Raw genomic sequence first — 18,271 nt, forward strand, 5'->3', positions numbered from 1 at the left:
TCATCTTGTGACTCTAAGCAGCTGGCAGCTATTTTTCCTCATTAGACACTGGGACAGTTTAACATTTCTCTGAAGGGTCTCCTCCAGAAAGCCATCAGTGAGGCATGCTTCTTCTTCATCTGTACTTCAGCAGAACCTTCAAGTCCTCTTAGATTAAAAGGTCTAAGAGCTCCACTTCAGCTAGCCACGCCATGCACCAGCTACCCCAGATAGCAAGAATTACAGCATTTTTTTAAAAAAAAGGGCACCCATGCTCCAGCAGATAGAAAAGGAAAAATGAAGTAATATACAGAATGAAAGTCTAAGGAAGTCTTTTCCACTGTTCACCTGAGACAGGAGAAACTGAGTGGAGATTTTTCTTCTCAAGTACAAAATAGGAAGCTAGAATGTCAATATCAAATGAGTGATTCTTCTCAACTAGGATACCTTCTGTCTCCATGTGAAAATAGTGATCAAAAACACAGCTTTCACCAGACAGCCATCTATTCATGCTTATGGAATAGTTATCTTGGATAAAAATAAAATGACAGCTCTAGCCTCATTGAAACTAAAATCCAAATCTACTGTATACATGGCACTAGACAAAGGTAGATATAATCCACATCTCTACTCAGGAAAACTCAATTTCATGATGTTCTACAAAGAGTCCATTTCTGATGGGCTGTATAATCTTAAAATATATTGACAATAATAAATGCATATTTCATTTTTAGAAGAGCATGATATGCATTATTACATAGCAATTATTTTGTAACTTCAGCTTGAGACCTACAAAACGATGCATTCGTGCTAGTATCTTCCAACAAGGCTAAATCTTGATGAGTAAGGAGAAATTATATACCTAGAGAATCTTTACAGAAGTCTCTGGAACAGCAAAAAACTGGGCTTCTAATACATTAATTATTGGAACTAATTTACAAAAAATCCTTAAGCATACTACATGCATGTAGCTTCATATTACAGAACTACAAATTAGTAATCTCTATTCCATACTTTTGAGCTATAATTAGAAGCCATCTTCAGATTAGATTTTTAAAAAAATATTATTCAAAAACTTTAAAAACAAAAAAGTCATTGATTTTTATTCACACTGCACCAGATACATATAGTTTTATTATAATGGCTGGCATAAATCTGTGGGCTACCCTGTTAAAGTGACCTCTGTGTAGAAATGAAATTCCTCAGGACAAAAATCTGGAAGACCTCAACACTGACTCAGGAGTCAGCTCAGTTAGGAAGTTTGTTAGGCAGGGGCTATGGGACACACTGAGAGAATGCGCTGATGACTCAAGCCTGGGACCCAAATAAACACACTTGATATAGGTTAGATTCTTTGTGAAGTATCTGAAGAGTGAAATGGCATTGCTATGAATGACACCCATGTCACTTCCCCTACTGCATTCCTTCAACTAGTCCTTCACAGATTAGTTGTCTCAGAATTTGTTTAAGCAAATGTATGCATATCTATGAACAGTCTGAACCACTTAGCTACACTATGAAGATGTGCGATTAGCCCAGTTTATAGAGAAACAGCACAAAGAATGAAAGTACTGCTGGGAAAACCTCCCTACACCATACGTTTTCTCTCTTCTTCCTTCAAGACGGCTGCCCTGAGGAACTCTTTTTAATCCATTAAGGGATCAATCATTATGGTGCCACTCTAAAGAAACAAAATGAGATACCCTAGCTATTTGCCACTATCTTCCAGGCTCTTTAAACCTGGCAGCAGCACAAAAAGCTAACAGAAGAAGTGAGGGATCAGGGAGAGTCTGGAGCCAAAGGAAAATGTAGAAGAGGGGATAAGCACTCAGTCACAAAACTGCATCAGCAATATACTCATACTAGTAGTGCATGGGATCAAGAAGTGTTTTAATAAGTAGTAACATTAAACCCACAACACTGCAAAAGTATAAAATAGCCCAGATGAGTTCTACTGAAGCCAAAGCTAAAATCTGAGCCTTGGGTAGATTAAATATTCCAAAGATATTGACCATGAAGGTTCAGGCCCAAGCAAGTTCAGAAGAAAAACAATGACAGAGCTGCTGCCAATCAGAATCTAGATAAGGAGGCAAAAACTGACAAATGCTAGCAGTATCAAGGCTACAGTGTTCTGAAACAGCACTGAATCACACAAATCCACAAAACTGGATCTGTGGTACTGAGAAGATTTCACTTTACAAAGAACCTGAAATGCTACTTAGCATCACTATAGCAAAGGAATTAGTGTATTAAGTACTTGAAGCACTTAAAATGCTCATATTTAAAACTCCTGGAATACCACATCTATAATTCAGTGTTGTCAGGACTGCAGTTTCTTCAACTATCAATACCAGCATATGGGAAATAAAGTATTTGCCAGAAAGAAAGAATTAATCATGTGAAGAGGAATTCTGTTTCCTGTTCAGTGGCCACAATCATTATGCCAGCACATAAAGAGAATACTCAAATATGAATCGCTATCTAATTCAAGCACATTTAATGACACGAGAGAGTGCATGAGCCTTTGCCTTCATTCCATGTGTTGCCCATGTTTGCACCTGTATGCATTTATAAGGTATGCACAGCTTTTTTTATACTTAGGACTGCTCCTTCAACTCAATGTCTGATAATTTCCTATTCTTTTGCTCATACTGTATAAAAAGGAACTGAGGGTGGTTCAGTGCTCAAGAAATAACACTGAATGACAAAAACCAAGTTCCTAAGCAGTATTCTGTGAAACATTAAGTCTTTTGAAACAGTGCTTCCAATAGAAAATGCTAACTACTCATTTGTATCCAATATGCCATTCCTTCACATCAGTTCTCATTTTGGTTATTAATATTTTATTTATTTCATTTGTTTGGTTTATATCCTGGCCCTATCCCACTTTTCTTGTGGCTTACAGGTAATTAAAATACAGATTAAACACAAATAAAAAACAACCTCAAATATACCACCCCCCTCCGCACACATACACACATGAGAGACAGATAGAGACAAAGAGGTGGAAGCCAGCAGCTGTCCAAAGGCTTGGCATTATACCCCATATGCACCTTTTTAAGCCTTTCCATCTAGAACAGGGGTCCCCAAACTATGGCCCGGGGGCCAAATGTGGCCCCCTGAAGGCATTTATCCAGCCCGCCAGGCATGGCGGCGATAGCTCCATTCATGTGCAGTGGGGGCTCGAGGGAGAGGAGGAACCGGCCCCAATGGCTGTTGATTGCAATTACATGATGGCACCCCCAAATCTCCATGAATTTTCTGACGCAGAGTTGGAAACCTTACATGTGGCAACGCCTGCTCCACCCTTCCCTCTCAGCTACTCCATGTGTTGCTCTCAGGCTTTCTGTTCCGCCTCACTCCCATTAGCATCAGCCAGGCTGGCGAATCATTCGCTGGCTGCTAGGGAGGAAAGAACCCAGGAAGATACCTGATCCTGGGTTAGATGGAATGCTTCATTGGGAAAGTTCTGCTTTTTTTTTTACAGGGGAAGGTATTCCACAGCCTCCCCAACAATATTTGGAGCCCACCCTGTACTTGACATACTTTGGTCATTGTTCTAAAAATAGACCATGACAGAAAGGCTGAAAGGTGAAATCAAACATTTTACAATCATTTGTGCATAGGAATTTGTTCATAGTTTTTTTTTAGTCTGGCCCTCCAACAGTCTGAGGGACAGTGAACTGGCCCCCTGTTTAAAAAGTTTGGGGACCCCTGATCTAGAAAGAGTGGAGAAGAGCAGTAGTGTTGCAGTCAAGTGCTTGCCTAGCTGTTCACTTCTCGGTAGTGATAGTGGTCAATTCTGATGAAGATGGACATTATAATTATTGTGGTCGCTGCTGTGCATAAGCTACCTTGTGTTTGAATGCATGCTTCACAGTCATTTCTAAAAACTTGGTAGATGCTGTGACAACTGCAAAATATTGGCATCTCATTCCTAGTTATAAGACGTAACAGTGTACACACATAGCTACTAGCTACCACATACTCTAACAGAGGAGTCAAGAGAAAGAAAATGCAGACAGAAGCTGCAAAGAAAACTGTTATCCCAGTCTAGTCTTTGTCATGTAACTTTATGGCTCAAAGTAGCACTAAACTCTAGTATACATAATGTTGCCTCATTTTATCTGTGTTCATCTGTGTTCTGAAAAGGGAGTCTGGGCTGTCTTCCCTTCGCAAAGAAGAAAAGTAGTGGCCTGATATATACCCATTTAGCATTAAACAGCAAGCAGAATGAAAGAATTGGAAGGGTTATTTATGTGGTCACTTGCAGCCCATTTTTACTTATTACAGGTAGCCAAATTAGTTGTTTGAGCCAATATGCCTTATGAATTAATTTTCTCCTAGTATGCTGCTGGCGCTGAATATCGTTAATGTTGTCCCAATTTTACAAAAAGGCTTTCACAGCCAGATTCAACTGGTTGTTGTGGGTTTTCCGGGCTGTGTGGCAGTGGTCTGGTAGATCTTGTTCCTAATGTTTCACCTGCATCTGTGGCTGCCTCTGTGGTGCAAAAGTAAATTAACCTTCCAACACACAAAAAAAGATTATCTGTGTAAACCTAGGTTTCAAAATTTTCCATGCCAGGATATCATGGCAACCTTAGGTTGGCTCCTGCCACCTAAAGCTCCAGCAGTTATTATCCTGTAAACTCTGTAAAACTCTGTTTATGGTTAAGGGTTAGCCCTTAAAACAAATGCCTTGCAAAACTTTTAGAACACAGCTAATTTGTTGCTAAGATAGACATTCTACTGCAGATAGTGCTCAATGGTTGCTGCCTCTTCACTGGCTTTGTCAGAACTTCTGCAGGTGTGGAGGGAGTGGGAGCTGATGGCAGGCAGGTGGCTGTGTGGTGTGGGGGAGGGGCATACAGGAGAGAATGAAGACAAAGAAGCCTGGCCTAGAGAAGAGGCACCAGTCTTACAGTCTTCAAGTCAATTTTCAGAAGTGTTTGAATCATTCAGAACACAAACATTGTGGGTGGTTTCAAATTTGGCTTTGGTGCAATAATTGTATACACAGGATAAGTCATTTTACCCAATAGTTTAAGCAGGGGCTCCTGTTTTGAAATCTGTTTACCATGCCTCCCAATGGATTCTATTGAACAACAAATAACTCTTGGATTACTTTTGAATCCTTTACCTTTGTTCAAGTTACATAGGAAACTTGTAGGAGCAACTGTAGGAGCAACATCACCTTAACCAAAAAGCCTGAGTATACTAAAGCTTAGGTCGCAATACATGTATTTTAGGTTTCTTGTTCTCATTAACACACACTTAACATGACTATCCCACTAAATCCCATTAGTTTAAGCCCAGATGCTTTTTATTTTGCTGAATCAAATGGTGGGGTTTTTATTACACAGATTACTCAATGTGCATGATGCTTAAAAGAGCACAAGTAGGCACGTCTTTATTCTAAGAAGCTTACACAGCTTACAACCTAAAACTTAAGACAAGGAAGATGACAGAGAGAGGAAAAAAGATGGAATGGAGAAAATTAGGGAGGAAAGTGTTTTTATTCCAATTATATGCATATGTGCTCAGTTCCTGCAGCAAACTAAGGCACTGTGTGAAAGTTTTCACATTTTTCCTGGGATTTTGCAACTCATCTGAAATGACAGGACAAGGAAGAAATGCCTTATTTAGAAAGGCATTCCAGAGCAGTAAGGATTCAGTTCTTCACAACTGATGTTCTTACCTTTCATAGGAGGACTGACCTGCTGGATTTACTGTAGCCAACTGTTGTGGGAAACGTTTTTTTCTGGCATGCAGGTAAACAACATCATTTGATTACTAATATCATATTAATCTTCTGTATAAAGACACAGAACACTTTTCTCCAGCCCAGTCAGTAGCTCTATTCACAAATTAGAGGCAACACTAAACTGACTTGATACACCAGAAAAATATTCTATTTGTTACAGATGAATCGGGGCTTAATTTTTGGGCTGGGTCATAGGTCCAAAGGAAATTTATCAAGGTTTGATGTAAACCAAGAAGGAAAGCAGATTTTTAAAAAGTGAGGGTCTTTCTCCATTTCTGTTCTACACCTTTTTGGTAACAGAACATTTGATCATCTACCTGTGAAGCAGCATGTATTTCAGCCACATTCAAAGCTAACTACCCTCACTTTGTGTCACTTATATAGTGCAAAGTAAAGGGTAATTGACATAATTCTTAGCTTCTCCCACTTGTGCAAAGTCAAAACAGAATCCTGCTGAAGCACAAAGACCAACATGTACTGTGCTATTAACTGCTATTATTTTGTGAGACAAAGCCCATTTCTGAGGTGTTACAGTAAGCAAACAGAAACAAGAGAAAGAGGGTGTGGAAGTTATTACACTTCTTACCTCGTCATATACACATATTTCTTACAATTGATCTGAACAGTTTGACACAATGGGTTTCAGCTTCCAAGAATTTGTGCCAGAAGTGTTATTTTGGCTACAACAGAATGCAGGTACCCCTCTGTAGATTATACTAATATTTACCTGCTTCTTCTTTAATGAACTGCAGGTTGTCTTCCGGGTAATGGACTGATGCTTCAGTAGCTGAGTGTTCTTCTAACATTTCTTCATTATTGGGTGGTACATTGTAAATAAACCTTTTTGTAGTTTGGTTTTTCCTTCTTGTTTTCCCAGGTTCTTGAAACAACTGTCCTTGTGAACTCATATCATTCCATACAAAGACTTTTCCTTCTCCCTGAGACTCATTTTCGGCCATTTCAGGAGAGCTGTCCTGGACCCAATCATTGATTTGGTAGTTTTCAGACTGGCCCTCATCGATGCAGTAGCTATCATTCTCAGTTTTTATACTGCTTGCCAAGTTAGTAAGATTTCTTGTTGCCCAGAAACTAGCAACTTTCTGATCCCTAGATGATATTCCTTCCCTACTAACAGATCTTCTATTGTAATCCACAACTACAGCTTCTGGAGCTTCTGATTTTATGCTTATATTTAAGGCATCTTTGATAAAATTGCGACAGGATTGGACAACCTCTGTCATCTGAAGGTAGCTGGCAACTGACATTACTTCAATAGCATTCTGGCTTGTAAGCACAAGGTTACCAGAATATAAGAAGTCCAAGATGACAGAGAATCCTTGAACAGCAACAACATCTAAGTAGGTAACAGTGGTTTGGTTACGGCTTTCTTTGTTTGTAAAGCAATACAGAGTTTTGAAGAAACGGCTGCCTGCAACCAGGATATTTTTGTGGGCTCTGAAGACTCTTCCACTCACCACAATATTGACATCACAGAGAATCCCCTTCTTTCTCTGCTCATTTAATTCTTGCAACAGTTGATAGCAGTAAGAGTTCTCATTTGGCCTAATATTATAATCACAATCTCTTTCATTAGCCAGTTCTGATGGTCTTTCTGATTCCTGTAATGAGCAAGAAAAAAAAGATATTATTTAAGTTATTCCCAATACCAAAACGGCTGAGCATTTAGGGTCACTCTCTCTATCACATCATGTCACGAGTTTTCAAGGCAAGAGACATTCAGAGCTGGTTTGCCGTAGCATGTCCCTGGGTTACAACCCTGGTATTCTTTGGAGGTATTCCAAAACTTCGTCACAGCTCACATACACACAGGACTCCCACCCAAAATATGCATTGAGAGAAATATTAACATTTCCTCATGTACACCAAAAACATACCAAAATTATAAACTGTGTATCAACTAACTGTTCTAAACTCACTAGAACCTTGCCAACAAATTGACCATAATGTACTGGACCAGGGGTGGCTCACAAGTCACATGCAGCTCTTTGCCACATAATGGACAGCTCATGGCCAGGGAGACAAAAGTCTCCCCCTCTACTACGCTGACTCCCACTGTGCACACCGTTGCCCCTGACTGTGCTGCTATGTTTTCTATGGAACATGGAGGCTAGAAGGGGCAGCATGAGTCTAGGCAGAGTTGGAGGTCCTGAAGCAAAGCACAGCAGCATGGCCAAGGTGAACACATGCACAGTGGGAGACATTGGTAGACACTTTGTCAAATGGCAGCAGAGCGCAAGTGCTTGGGAAGGATGCAGGTAAATAGACATGTGGTGCCAGGGCCAGATCAATGAGTCATTCCGCTTTCACTTTAGGGAACGGAGGAAGAAGTTCCAGGATTCAGAGGTGGTAGGCGGGGCTGGGGACATTTATCAGGAAGTTCTTTCACTGCTAGTCACAGAGCAGGCGTAAATGGCAAAGAACACCAAGAGCCTGCACTGCAATTGACAACAGGTGGAGAATAAGGGCTGCAGTGCATCCTGCAAGGAGGAGGATGGATTAATAGAAACGTCAAGAGATTTCATTGATAAAAATAGATGAATACCTTAGAAAGCAAAATTTACCTAAGATTACAGAGATGTATTATGGATGGCACTGCAACTATAAGAGAAATGGGTGGTGCTATGAAAAGTTCCTGGTCCAGATGATTTATTGTAAAATTATTATAAGTGTGTTTAAGATGAAGTTCTGCAACTTTTACAAAATACAACAAACTCTATTTTACAAGGGGGAAAGAGGCCAATACAACTTTAATGTATAAAGGAAGACAAAACTTAACTTTAACAAGAATTGATAAATATCATTATTCAATAACAACCGTAATTTTTTTCCAACAATTTTAGCAGATAGATTGGTGTGGTGTAGTGGTTAAGACCAGGTTGATTCTAATATGGAGAATGGGATTTGATTGCCCACTCCTCCACCTGAGCGGCAGACACTTATCTGGTGAACTAGATGTGTTTCCGCTCTCCTACATTCCGGCTGGGTGACCTTGAGCTAGTCACAGTTCTTCAGAACTCTCTCAGCCCCACCTACCTCACAAGGTGTCTGTTGTGGGTAGCAGAGGCGTACCAGGACCAAATGGTGCCCAGAGAAAAAACCCCACTGGGCGCCCCCCCGTATGCGGAGCCCACTTACTCGTGAGTAAGCGTGGCTTGCTCGTGAGTAAGCCCTGCTTACTCATGAGTTTAGCTCCAGCCCCTCTTCACTGCCTAGAAGCCGGGTTCTAGGGAAACTTGCGCCCAGCTTGCAGGCAGGGAAGAGGGGCAGGCTGCCCAACTCCCCTGCACTGCCTACAAGCCAAGCGCGAGGGAAACGTGTGCCTGGCTTGTAGGCAGGGAAGAGGGGCTGCCCATTTGGTCATGTGGGGGGCATCCGGCGCCCCCCCACGTGACCAAAATGTGTGCACTCGGGGACATGGGGTACCTAGGGCTATACACCACTGGTGGGAAGAGGAAGGGAAAGGAGCTTGTAAGTCACCTTGAGTCTCCTTACAGGAGAGAAAGGTGAGATATAATTCCAAACATCATCATCTTATTAACATGGAGGTCCCCTTTAGAAGCTATGACTAGTAGCCACTTAAGGATTTATTTTCCATTAATCTGTCTAATGGTCTTTTAAATCCATCTAGGCTAGTGGCCATCGTCTGGTAGTAAATCACACAGCTTAATTACTCACTGAGTGAAGAAACATTTGTGTTTGTCCACCCACAATCCATTGCCTATCAACTTCACTGGGTGCCCCTCTGCCCAAGTTCTAGAATTACAGGAGAGGGAGAAAAAGCTCTACCCACGTTCTCCACCCCACGCATATGTTTGTAAACCTCTACCTTATACCCACTTTTAAAGGTTTTTTTTCAATAAACCAAAAATATTCTAAACATTAGCTGTTCTGTATTGGAAAATGCTTCAAGTCCTTAATCATCTTGACTGGCCTCTTCTACAATAGATTTGGAAGAAAGACTTAGCTTTTTAGAAGTTAGTGAATACCAGTACCTGTGCCTACAGAGACCTTGTGGAAAAGAAAAATCAGAGTCCAACATGGCATTATAAGTGACCTCAGCAGCCTAACATGATGAGCAAAAGCACAAACAGAAACAGGAGGCAGCCACAGCTACCAGAAGGGGGAAATTGAATTCCCCTTCCCTGCAAATCTTTGCATGCTTCTTCCTGGTTTTATTGTATTACTCCTTAAATATCTGAATAAGGATCATCACCATCAGATTTAATTGGAAATGTTTTCATGTTACACGTTAAGGATCACGTAATAAGAGCATAATTAAGTTACTACAAAAGAAAGTTAAAACTAATATCAGAAAAACTACTTTGTAACATGGAAACCCTTCAACAGATCTCATAATTACGATCTGCTATGGGACATTGATCACATTTTCACCCTGCCCTTTTTGAAAAGAGGTTAGGGCAGAATTCACATTGCTCCTCTCCTCTAGTTTATCGACACAACTATCCTCTTAACTACCGGTAAGTTAGGCCAAGAGAGTACAAGTTCAGGGTCATCCATCAAGGTTCATGGCAAGTAGGGATTTGAACTTGGTTCATTCTAGTCTAAATGACTGTAACCATCACAATAACATAAACAATACATCTTCTTTACCACTAACTCAGTGCTAACTGCTGCTTCAGAGGCGCTATTCAAGTCACAGTATGGAAAGAAAAGGTTAAATCTTCTCTCTCCCTGCGCCATGCAACCCTTTCCCTGATCAAAACTGACTGCAACCAACAAGCTATTTAAAGATTCAAATCACAGATTTCATTTTATCTAACTTGATCTAGTCCAGGCCTTAAACATGAATGTATATGTGTGTGCATTACAACGCTATAAATCACTATGATAATTTCACAAATATTTTTATACTTTCTTTGTACTTTTGATTTCTCATAGTTAAATCATTAAAATCTGAGCAACCTTAAATCTCAAAGAAATTATCTGCCAATCTGTAAGGTTTATTTGAGTTTTATCTGTATTTTTCTACTGAACTGTAAACACACAGAGTTGACCACAGTGCACTGCCTGTCTCCAGATGGAAAAGTAGTCATTTTAAAGACAGATTCACTGTTATTTGAATGACTCCGTAAGTTCATACTTTTCAAGTAATACCCTTTTTTTCAACCTCACCCCACACAGATGGGTAGAGTTGGTTGATATAGGATATTTCCTTAGGGAAAAATTTAACTAGTTAGGACTGGATGCAGTGAGCAAAACTATTTTTGTACATCAAAGGGTACTTCAAGCTTATGTTTCCAAAACAGAACTATTCTTCCTACATAGGACACAGCATCTGAGGTGAAGGGACTTTCAAAAGTACTTCACAATATGGCATAGAGTGGTTTGCTATGCAAAGCAAGAAATCCCACTGAGCATGCTCAAGCTGCCAGACACATGCAAAGTAGCTTTGTGGACTGCAACTGTATAGCCCGATCAGTTGCATATTTATCTAACAGTAAATATAAGTCTTCAACAGGGTTCACTCCAAAACAAGTGTTTGTAGGACATCATTTTGGTCCTTAAGAAGCCACAAAACTCTATGACAAAAATGAAACTGCTGTTCTTCTGATACCTCAACTGCAAATAGCAAAATATAAAACCAGAGATATCTGAAGGGGTCTAAAATAAGTGAATAGATGCCAGCAAAGTTTTATCTAGCTAGAGATCTTTCCTGCTTTCACACAACTAATGTAATCACTACATGTATATACATAATATTCCAACTTTATGGTGCAGATATTATTTGCTTGTTTGGCTGTCACCAACTCCAAGTATGGTTCAAAGCTACATATTCAGGCACAAATGTGCCAAATGTTATTTTTCACTTGCTACATTATCCCTCCTTGCCTAGTTTGGTTATCATAATGAAGTACCACTACTGGTTTAACTTGACATAATGAAATTAACTTTGTGGAGTATCATGCCCCTCCTTTCCGGAAAGGTAATTATTTACTTCAGTTGTAAGCCCACCTTTCTCTTCAATGGAGACTCTCTAGTTCTATTTCTTAGGAGGTATATCTATTTAACTCATAGGCTTTTAGTTTGGTCAAAATTCATTAAACCAAAACCCCCAAGCTAAACAATTTATAACTAATAAAATTACTGGCAAAATTAGATGATTATACACAGCTCAAATAAAACAAAAAATTTAAACCAAAACAAAATCTATAGAGGGAAATTCAGAATGGTGATAAACCTGTATTTAAGTCTTTATGCATTAACAACTGCCAATAAAGTATTTCTCACTGTCTGACACTGTAACCCCTATATCACACTTGGTTGTCTGTATGCCATTCTTCTACATTTCTATATTTTCATATATGACAATACACAGAAGCCATCCATTTAATCAAAAAGCAGGTATATTAAAGTAGCAAAATACCAAATATGAACATTGGGCTATAAACAAGGTCAATGGCCGGACCTACAAAATGATCTTCAAATAAAAGTCTGCAAAACTGGAGACTAAACACGTACATCTATTTTAGGGATCCCTAAATCCAAGGTCAAAATTAACCGCTTCTATCAGTTCAAGATATTATATTTCATTTGCTTACCTCCATACAATGCAAAGATACTATAGACATTTAAACACCAACAGCATTTTAGGATGGCCCAGAACAATGCCATATAATAGAAGTCACTTTCTCAGTCTGAGAAAAATAATATTTAAGCAGGGAATCTGCAAGATAATCTTTAAAATCACAATATTTGCTATATGCTCATAGAACATAAATGTAGATAAAGGGCACCAACCTCAGGGAAACAGAAAACTTGTTTAAAAACAAAGCACAGTCAAATCATAATACAAAATGCCTTTTCATATCATATTTGATATCTTTGTCAAGTAACTTGAAATATCTGTCCTCTACCGGTCCTCCCCCATGTGGCTACCTCTGCACTGAAATGTAGTGGCCATAAAATATTACAAGGAAATTAGAACATAAAATGAAACACCTATCTAAATGTTAATGCCTGAGGACACAGTCTGCATGATACACTGCTTTTATTAATCTGCAGTACCTAAATTGTTAAGCTTGGTATTGCCACAGGTCAGACAGGCAGGTTTTCAGTTCATTCTTTCAACAAGGTCATGGGGAAAAAGCAGCTAGTGAATCAGGAAGAAGTTTTACAGAGTAGAGCTTTAAAAATGTACACATGAAATAAAGCAGGCTAGACCAGCCTAAACTCCATGAAACTGTCCTTACTAAAATGGCAATATATCTTAACCAGGAAACCAACACTACAGAATAGAAAAACTTCTTATTAACATGCCTTGCTAAGTCTAGTGATTGGGTGGCAAACTATAGTATAAAACAGTGGGATTTTGTGGCACAAGATCAAAAAGCTAGCATCTATGGCAGGAAGTATGGCCTGTATATATTCAATCTTTCCAGTGCTGCATAATTCAGGAGATTAGATGCAACAAGGAATAGTAGAAAAGGTTTGTATAGAAGCATGTAAATGTACTGAAGCATGTACCAGAGTAGCATTTTTCATACTTGAACTTGATTTGGGCCACAGTTGCAAGACACAGGGACAGTATGGTACAATGTGTCCTTTTGTTTTCATATTTTACACAATATTGAATGTGACCACAGTTGAAGTTACGCATCTACAGGATGTAATACTTGACCCCCTCCTTGTCCATGGAGGCCCAAGTCACACAGGTGGCCAAACTGGTGTTTCATCATCTCAACTAGATCAAGTTTTCGATCCCCTCCTGCTCAAGCCCTGATCTAGCTACAGTGATCTATGCAACCATCACTTCCAGGTTAGAGTATCATGACTTGCTCTACATTATGTTGCCCTTGAGACTGACCTGGAAACTCCAACTGGTGCATAGTGAAGCTGTATGGATCCTTATGGGGACTCTGTGATGGCAGCATACAAGTCAAGTGCCCTGCCAGCTGCATTGGCTACTACCAGTGGAGTACACATTCAGATTAATTTTTTTGGTTTTAACTTTTAAAGCCCTGCATGGTCCGGTGACTTTGTATGTACAGGACCACCTCTCCAAATGCACCCCTAAGAAAGCACTTTGCTCTATGGATAGCAACTTGTTGGCGGTCCTTGGCCCAAAAAGTGTCCAGCTATCAACCAAGGCCAGAGAGACAGTTCTCAGTTCTGCCCTTCTCCACCCACTGAAATGCTCTGTCAAATGAGACCAGGGCACTGTGGGACTTGTCACTGTTCCACAGGGCCTGTAAGATGGAACTATTTTTGCCAGGCCTATGGTTGAGGGCAGTAACAATACCTCCATCAGAGCTGGTCTCCCTGAACTCTGTCCCTTACCCTATCTTATCCTTTTGTCCCATTTTCCCTTCCCTTTTCTTCCAAGAAACTAAATTGATTGTATTTTTATGTTTTGTATTGCTGTAAGTCATACTAAACCCATATGGGGAAGGGTGGCCTATAAATCCAAAAATAAATAATAACCATTACATTCAGTGAGACCACAAAAGCAGAGATGCAAACGCTCATCTGTATTGACTGAACTTGCGTGTCAGTTGCTAGACAAGGTTCACTCATGTTTTAACCTAGCCTACTTCAAAAGATTGGGAGTTACGCATGCACACTTTGGAATTTAAGAAACTTAACCACACCAATGATAATTAAAGAATAAAAAACATGCAGAAAATGAAATCATCTACACACAATTTTCAAATGTAAAAATGCCATGTGTGACTAGTTTCAGTATCATTTCTATACTGAAAACATAGTGCTTAAGTTTAGGGAATCAGGTAAACACAGAAGCCAGCATAACGGGCAATCCTTGATAACTCAAAAAAGGAATATCCGACAGCTTGAAAGCACCAAGAACAAAAAACTTTCTCCTAAATCAAAGACAGGGTATTACTGCAACCTTAAATGCCATGTACTAAAGTTTTCCAATGCACTCATTCTGATTTAGTGTCGTCCCACATAAACATCTCTAGTGAAGGCAATGCAAACAGTTTCAAAAATCCTAAACTAAGTTACTTCCAAACGTATTGACCAACCACTGTAACAGAAGAAAATAGTGTCTAAGAAATTTCACTTCCCAACTTTGAAGAATGTTATGCTTTGCTTATAATGCTCTTCTCTGCATATTCATATACTTTCAAGGCATACGATCTGGTGACTGAAGGTGTCATGTAAGTGAGTCATCTCAATACCACACACTGCCATAGGTTTCCACAAACAAAATTACAGTTTGGCACACACACAAAAAAAGATAGCATCAGAAACATGTATGGGCTCAATGATCAGCCACAATAGCTATTATACACCTGGAAAGTTTCACTTGCTCCCTCCCATACCAAAGAAATAGAGCAGTGAAAGTAATAATTACCATAAAGGAAGTAGCAATACTACAATGGAACCATTATGGAAGCTTAAACCGTTGAAAGGTAATGTAGTCACCAAAACTGTAGGACAACTCAGCCTGAAACAGAAGGCAGAGTAATCTGCTTATGGAGACAGAAGGTGAACCGGGAGCATAATGTGCCCTCCAGCCCAGTGGTGGGAGAGAGAAGAATCCATTTTAAATCAGCTCAGATGGGTGGGCACGCTGCCTGGCGAGGATCTTCCCAAAGGAAGCAAAGCATCAGTCTCCCAGCCGACTCCACCTCTACCAAGGCCCCACCGCAGTGCCCCCACCCCACACTTACCTGCTCGGCGGTGACAGGTTCGTTGAGTCGGTGCTCCGACGAAAGGTGGTGCCTGAGAAGTAGGGGTCGTTTGTAGTTGCGGGTGCCCTTGCAAAGCTCGTCGTGGCCCCCGCCATTGCCGCTGTCGGCGGCAGCAGAGGCGCACCAGGCGCATGTCATAAGCCCCGTCTGCTGGCAATATTGCAGCCAGGGAAACTCTTTCAGCCAGGCGCCCTGGAAGGAGACGTGCAGCTTCTGCAGCAGGGACTTGGGCTGGAGCGCCAGCGGGAAGTGCGGGAGGCTCTCCCCCTCCCCCGCGCCCACGCTGCTGACCTCCGCCTCGTCCCCCCCGGACCGCCTGCTGCTACAGCTGCCGCCCTCGGCGCCGCTCCCCTCGCCCAGGCTGCCCCCCTCGCCGTCCTCCTCGTCCTCGGTGCTGTCGCTCAGCGACCCCCCGTCCTGCACCAGCTCCTTCCCCTCCAGCAGCCCCTCCAGCTCCAACTCCTCCTCCTCCGCCCCGCCACCCCGCCCGTTCAGCGGCCGACGCGGCCAGGCCGCCCCCGCCACCTCCAAGCCATTGTTCGCCGACGACGAGCCCCCACCGCGGAACGCCAACGTCCGGCGGTTCCTCTCGGCGAACATGGGGCCCACCGGGGCGGCGGCGGCCACCGAGTCGGAGGGCAGCAGCAAGAGCTCTTTCCCGGCGGCGTCCGGGGCCTCCAGCGCGGCCACCTCCAGCTCCACCGTCCCCAGCTCTACTTCCTCCTCCACCCCCTGGCCGTTCAGCTGCTCCGTCTCCGGGCGGACCCAGGCCTCGCCCGGGTCGCCGCTGCCGTTAGCTGCCTGGCCGCCGCCGCCTCCTCCCACTGCGGCGGTGGCGCTGACCAGACCGCCCCCCCGGAACGCCAAGGTCCTGCGGTTCATCTCGGCGAACATGGCGGGCAAGCGCGCGCGCCCCCCGCCCGACTCCCTCCCGCCCCTCGCGGCCCCCCCTTCCTGCCTCGCGCCCAACTGTCCCCCGACCCCTCCCCCCCGCTCGCCTTCCAACCGTCCGCTGTGACGGCTAAAGGTGCGGAGGCGAGAGAAGCCACCAGACCCACCCGACCAGGTAGGCAGCTCCAGTCAGCCACCAAGTCTGTGGAGGGGGGCCCAACCCTGTCTTCTAGTTTCTGGCTTGTATGTCGCTGCCGCCTCCGGCTGTCCCCCGCTACAATGGCTCCTGCTCAGGCGACAGCAGCAACCCTTCCGCCCCAACAGGCCCCGGGCCCAGGTCGAATGGCAAATGAACAACGGACTGCACCCACAATGCACCAGGGCAGCAGCAGCCGACGCCGCGGGGGAGGGGAGGGGGAAAGGGAGAGCGAGTGAGGAAAGGAAGGGGGGGGCGAGGAGGAGTCCGAACAGCCGGCGAGTGTCAGGTTTTCCTGCGCGCTCACGGCGAAGCGCGCCTATTGGACGATGCCGCCTCGCCACGACTTGGCAGGACTTTCGGTGCGCGACCCCCGCTCTCACACACGCTCTCGGGGACGAGCGCGCGCCACACCTCTCCCCCCCGCCCTCCAGTCCCAGAAAGCACAACATGGTTTCCCCGCCCCTCATTAAGGAGGCTCTCCACCCTTCTCGGGCGCACGGAGTCATTCCCTTCCCCCCCCCCCCTTGACATCATCACCCTGGGAAAGTGGACATCTTAAGGAGGGCGCCTTCCTCCTGGCAGCACCACACCTCGCTTCATACCGAAACCCTTTCTAAACACCTCAGCCTGCAACATAAACAGATCGCTGAAACCTCCCACCCACCGCCCCTTTCCTACTGATAACAAAACACCCCCTTTGCCTCGCAAACGCACGCCCAGCCTGAGGGGACAGCCCACTACACTAAGCTCCCATTGCTGAGCGCATCGCCGGCTCCTTCCAGCGCCCGGTGGGAGCTTCGTGTGTCTTTGAGCCGCCGCCGCTGCCGAGGGGAGGGGCTGTTCTTGGCTGTCCTCCCTCCCTCGGCTTGCCTCCTCCGCGCTGATTAATTCAGGTTTTTGGAAAAAGCTGCCCGGGGGCCCTTTGGGCGATGCTCTAGCCGCCTCCGCGCAGAGCCGCGCCACTACCAGGCCCCGGTAATTGCTTGGAAATGCACTGCCCCGAGTGCCTGTATTACTCTTCTTGTGAAACGGGCGAATTTAAATATAAAGGTCACGCACGTGCCGCACCAAGCTCGGCTTGCGTTAATGACACGGCTGTTGCATCACTCCCGGCCGCAGCCAACTATGCCACAGCTCCGGACGTGTTGCTACCTGCACAGCCGCGGAGTTTACCTGAAGAGGTTGCTAAGCGCGTTAGAAGGCAAACGGAGGGAAACAGCCCGGAGGCTGGGCCAGCGTCTGTGCTTAGTTGGACGAGCTGAAGCCCGGCAGTTGAACCGAGTTTTTCCGAACCGATAAAAGTTTGGCCAACTTTGCCCCTCCCCCGAGTCTGCTGTCGTAATGACAAGAAGAGTAATACATGCGCTCCAAGGAAGTTACCAAGCACAGTTTATAGGGCGTCATAACTCCTCAGGCCCCCTTTGCCTTGTGCTTGCCCTAAATAAGGGGGCAATCCCCCCACTATCCGAATGTGAGAGCACCGTAAATCATCTTCTTTTCATCGCTCCTTTACTATTTTCTCAGTAAAGTAATGCAATTTCATACCATTTCATCAATTTTTCAAATAACTTTTTCCTAGAACTTGTATCTAATTAAAGAAAGTGTTATCAATTATTTGTATGTATTTGGTTGATTATTAATCATGCATCGAAATTAAAAACATACTTTGCTTATAGACCTTACATCCTACTGCAACAGGATCACCTCATACTTTAGACAGCCCTTCAGAAAGGGGAATGT

General features: G+C 43.3%; 1 protein-coding gene across 1 annotated transcript in view; it reads right to left on the reverse strand.

The window, feature by feature from the left end:
- Positions 1-16,707, reverse strand: part of ZBTB10 (zinc finger and BTB domain containing 10) — a 46,398-nt gene extending 29,691 nt beyond the window's left edge. The window contains exons 1-2 of the mRNA XM_048507403.1: positions 15,421-16,707; positions 6,471-7,362 (exon numbers count right to left, since the gene is read on the reverse strand). Coding sequence (XP_048363360.1) covers positions 6,471-7,362; positions 15,421-16,335 — 1,807 coding nt within the window. The 5' untranslated portion in view covers positions 16,336-16,707. The remainder of the gene's footprint in view (positions 1-6,470; positions 7,363-15,420) is intronic.
- Between the last annotated feature and the right edge of the window lie 1,564 nt (positions 16,708-18,271).

This window comes from Sphaerodactylus townsendi, linkage group LG09 (assembly GCF_021028975.2).
Source record: "Sphaerodactylus townsendi isolate TG3544 linkage group LG09, MPM_Stown_v2.3, whole genome shotgun sequence".
In the NCBI taxonomy this organism is placed as follows: Eukaryota; Metazoa; Chordata; class Lepidosauria; order Squamata; family Sphaerodactylidae; genus Sphaerodactylus; species Sphaerodactylus townsendi.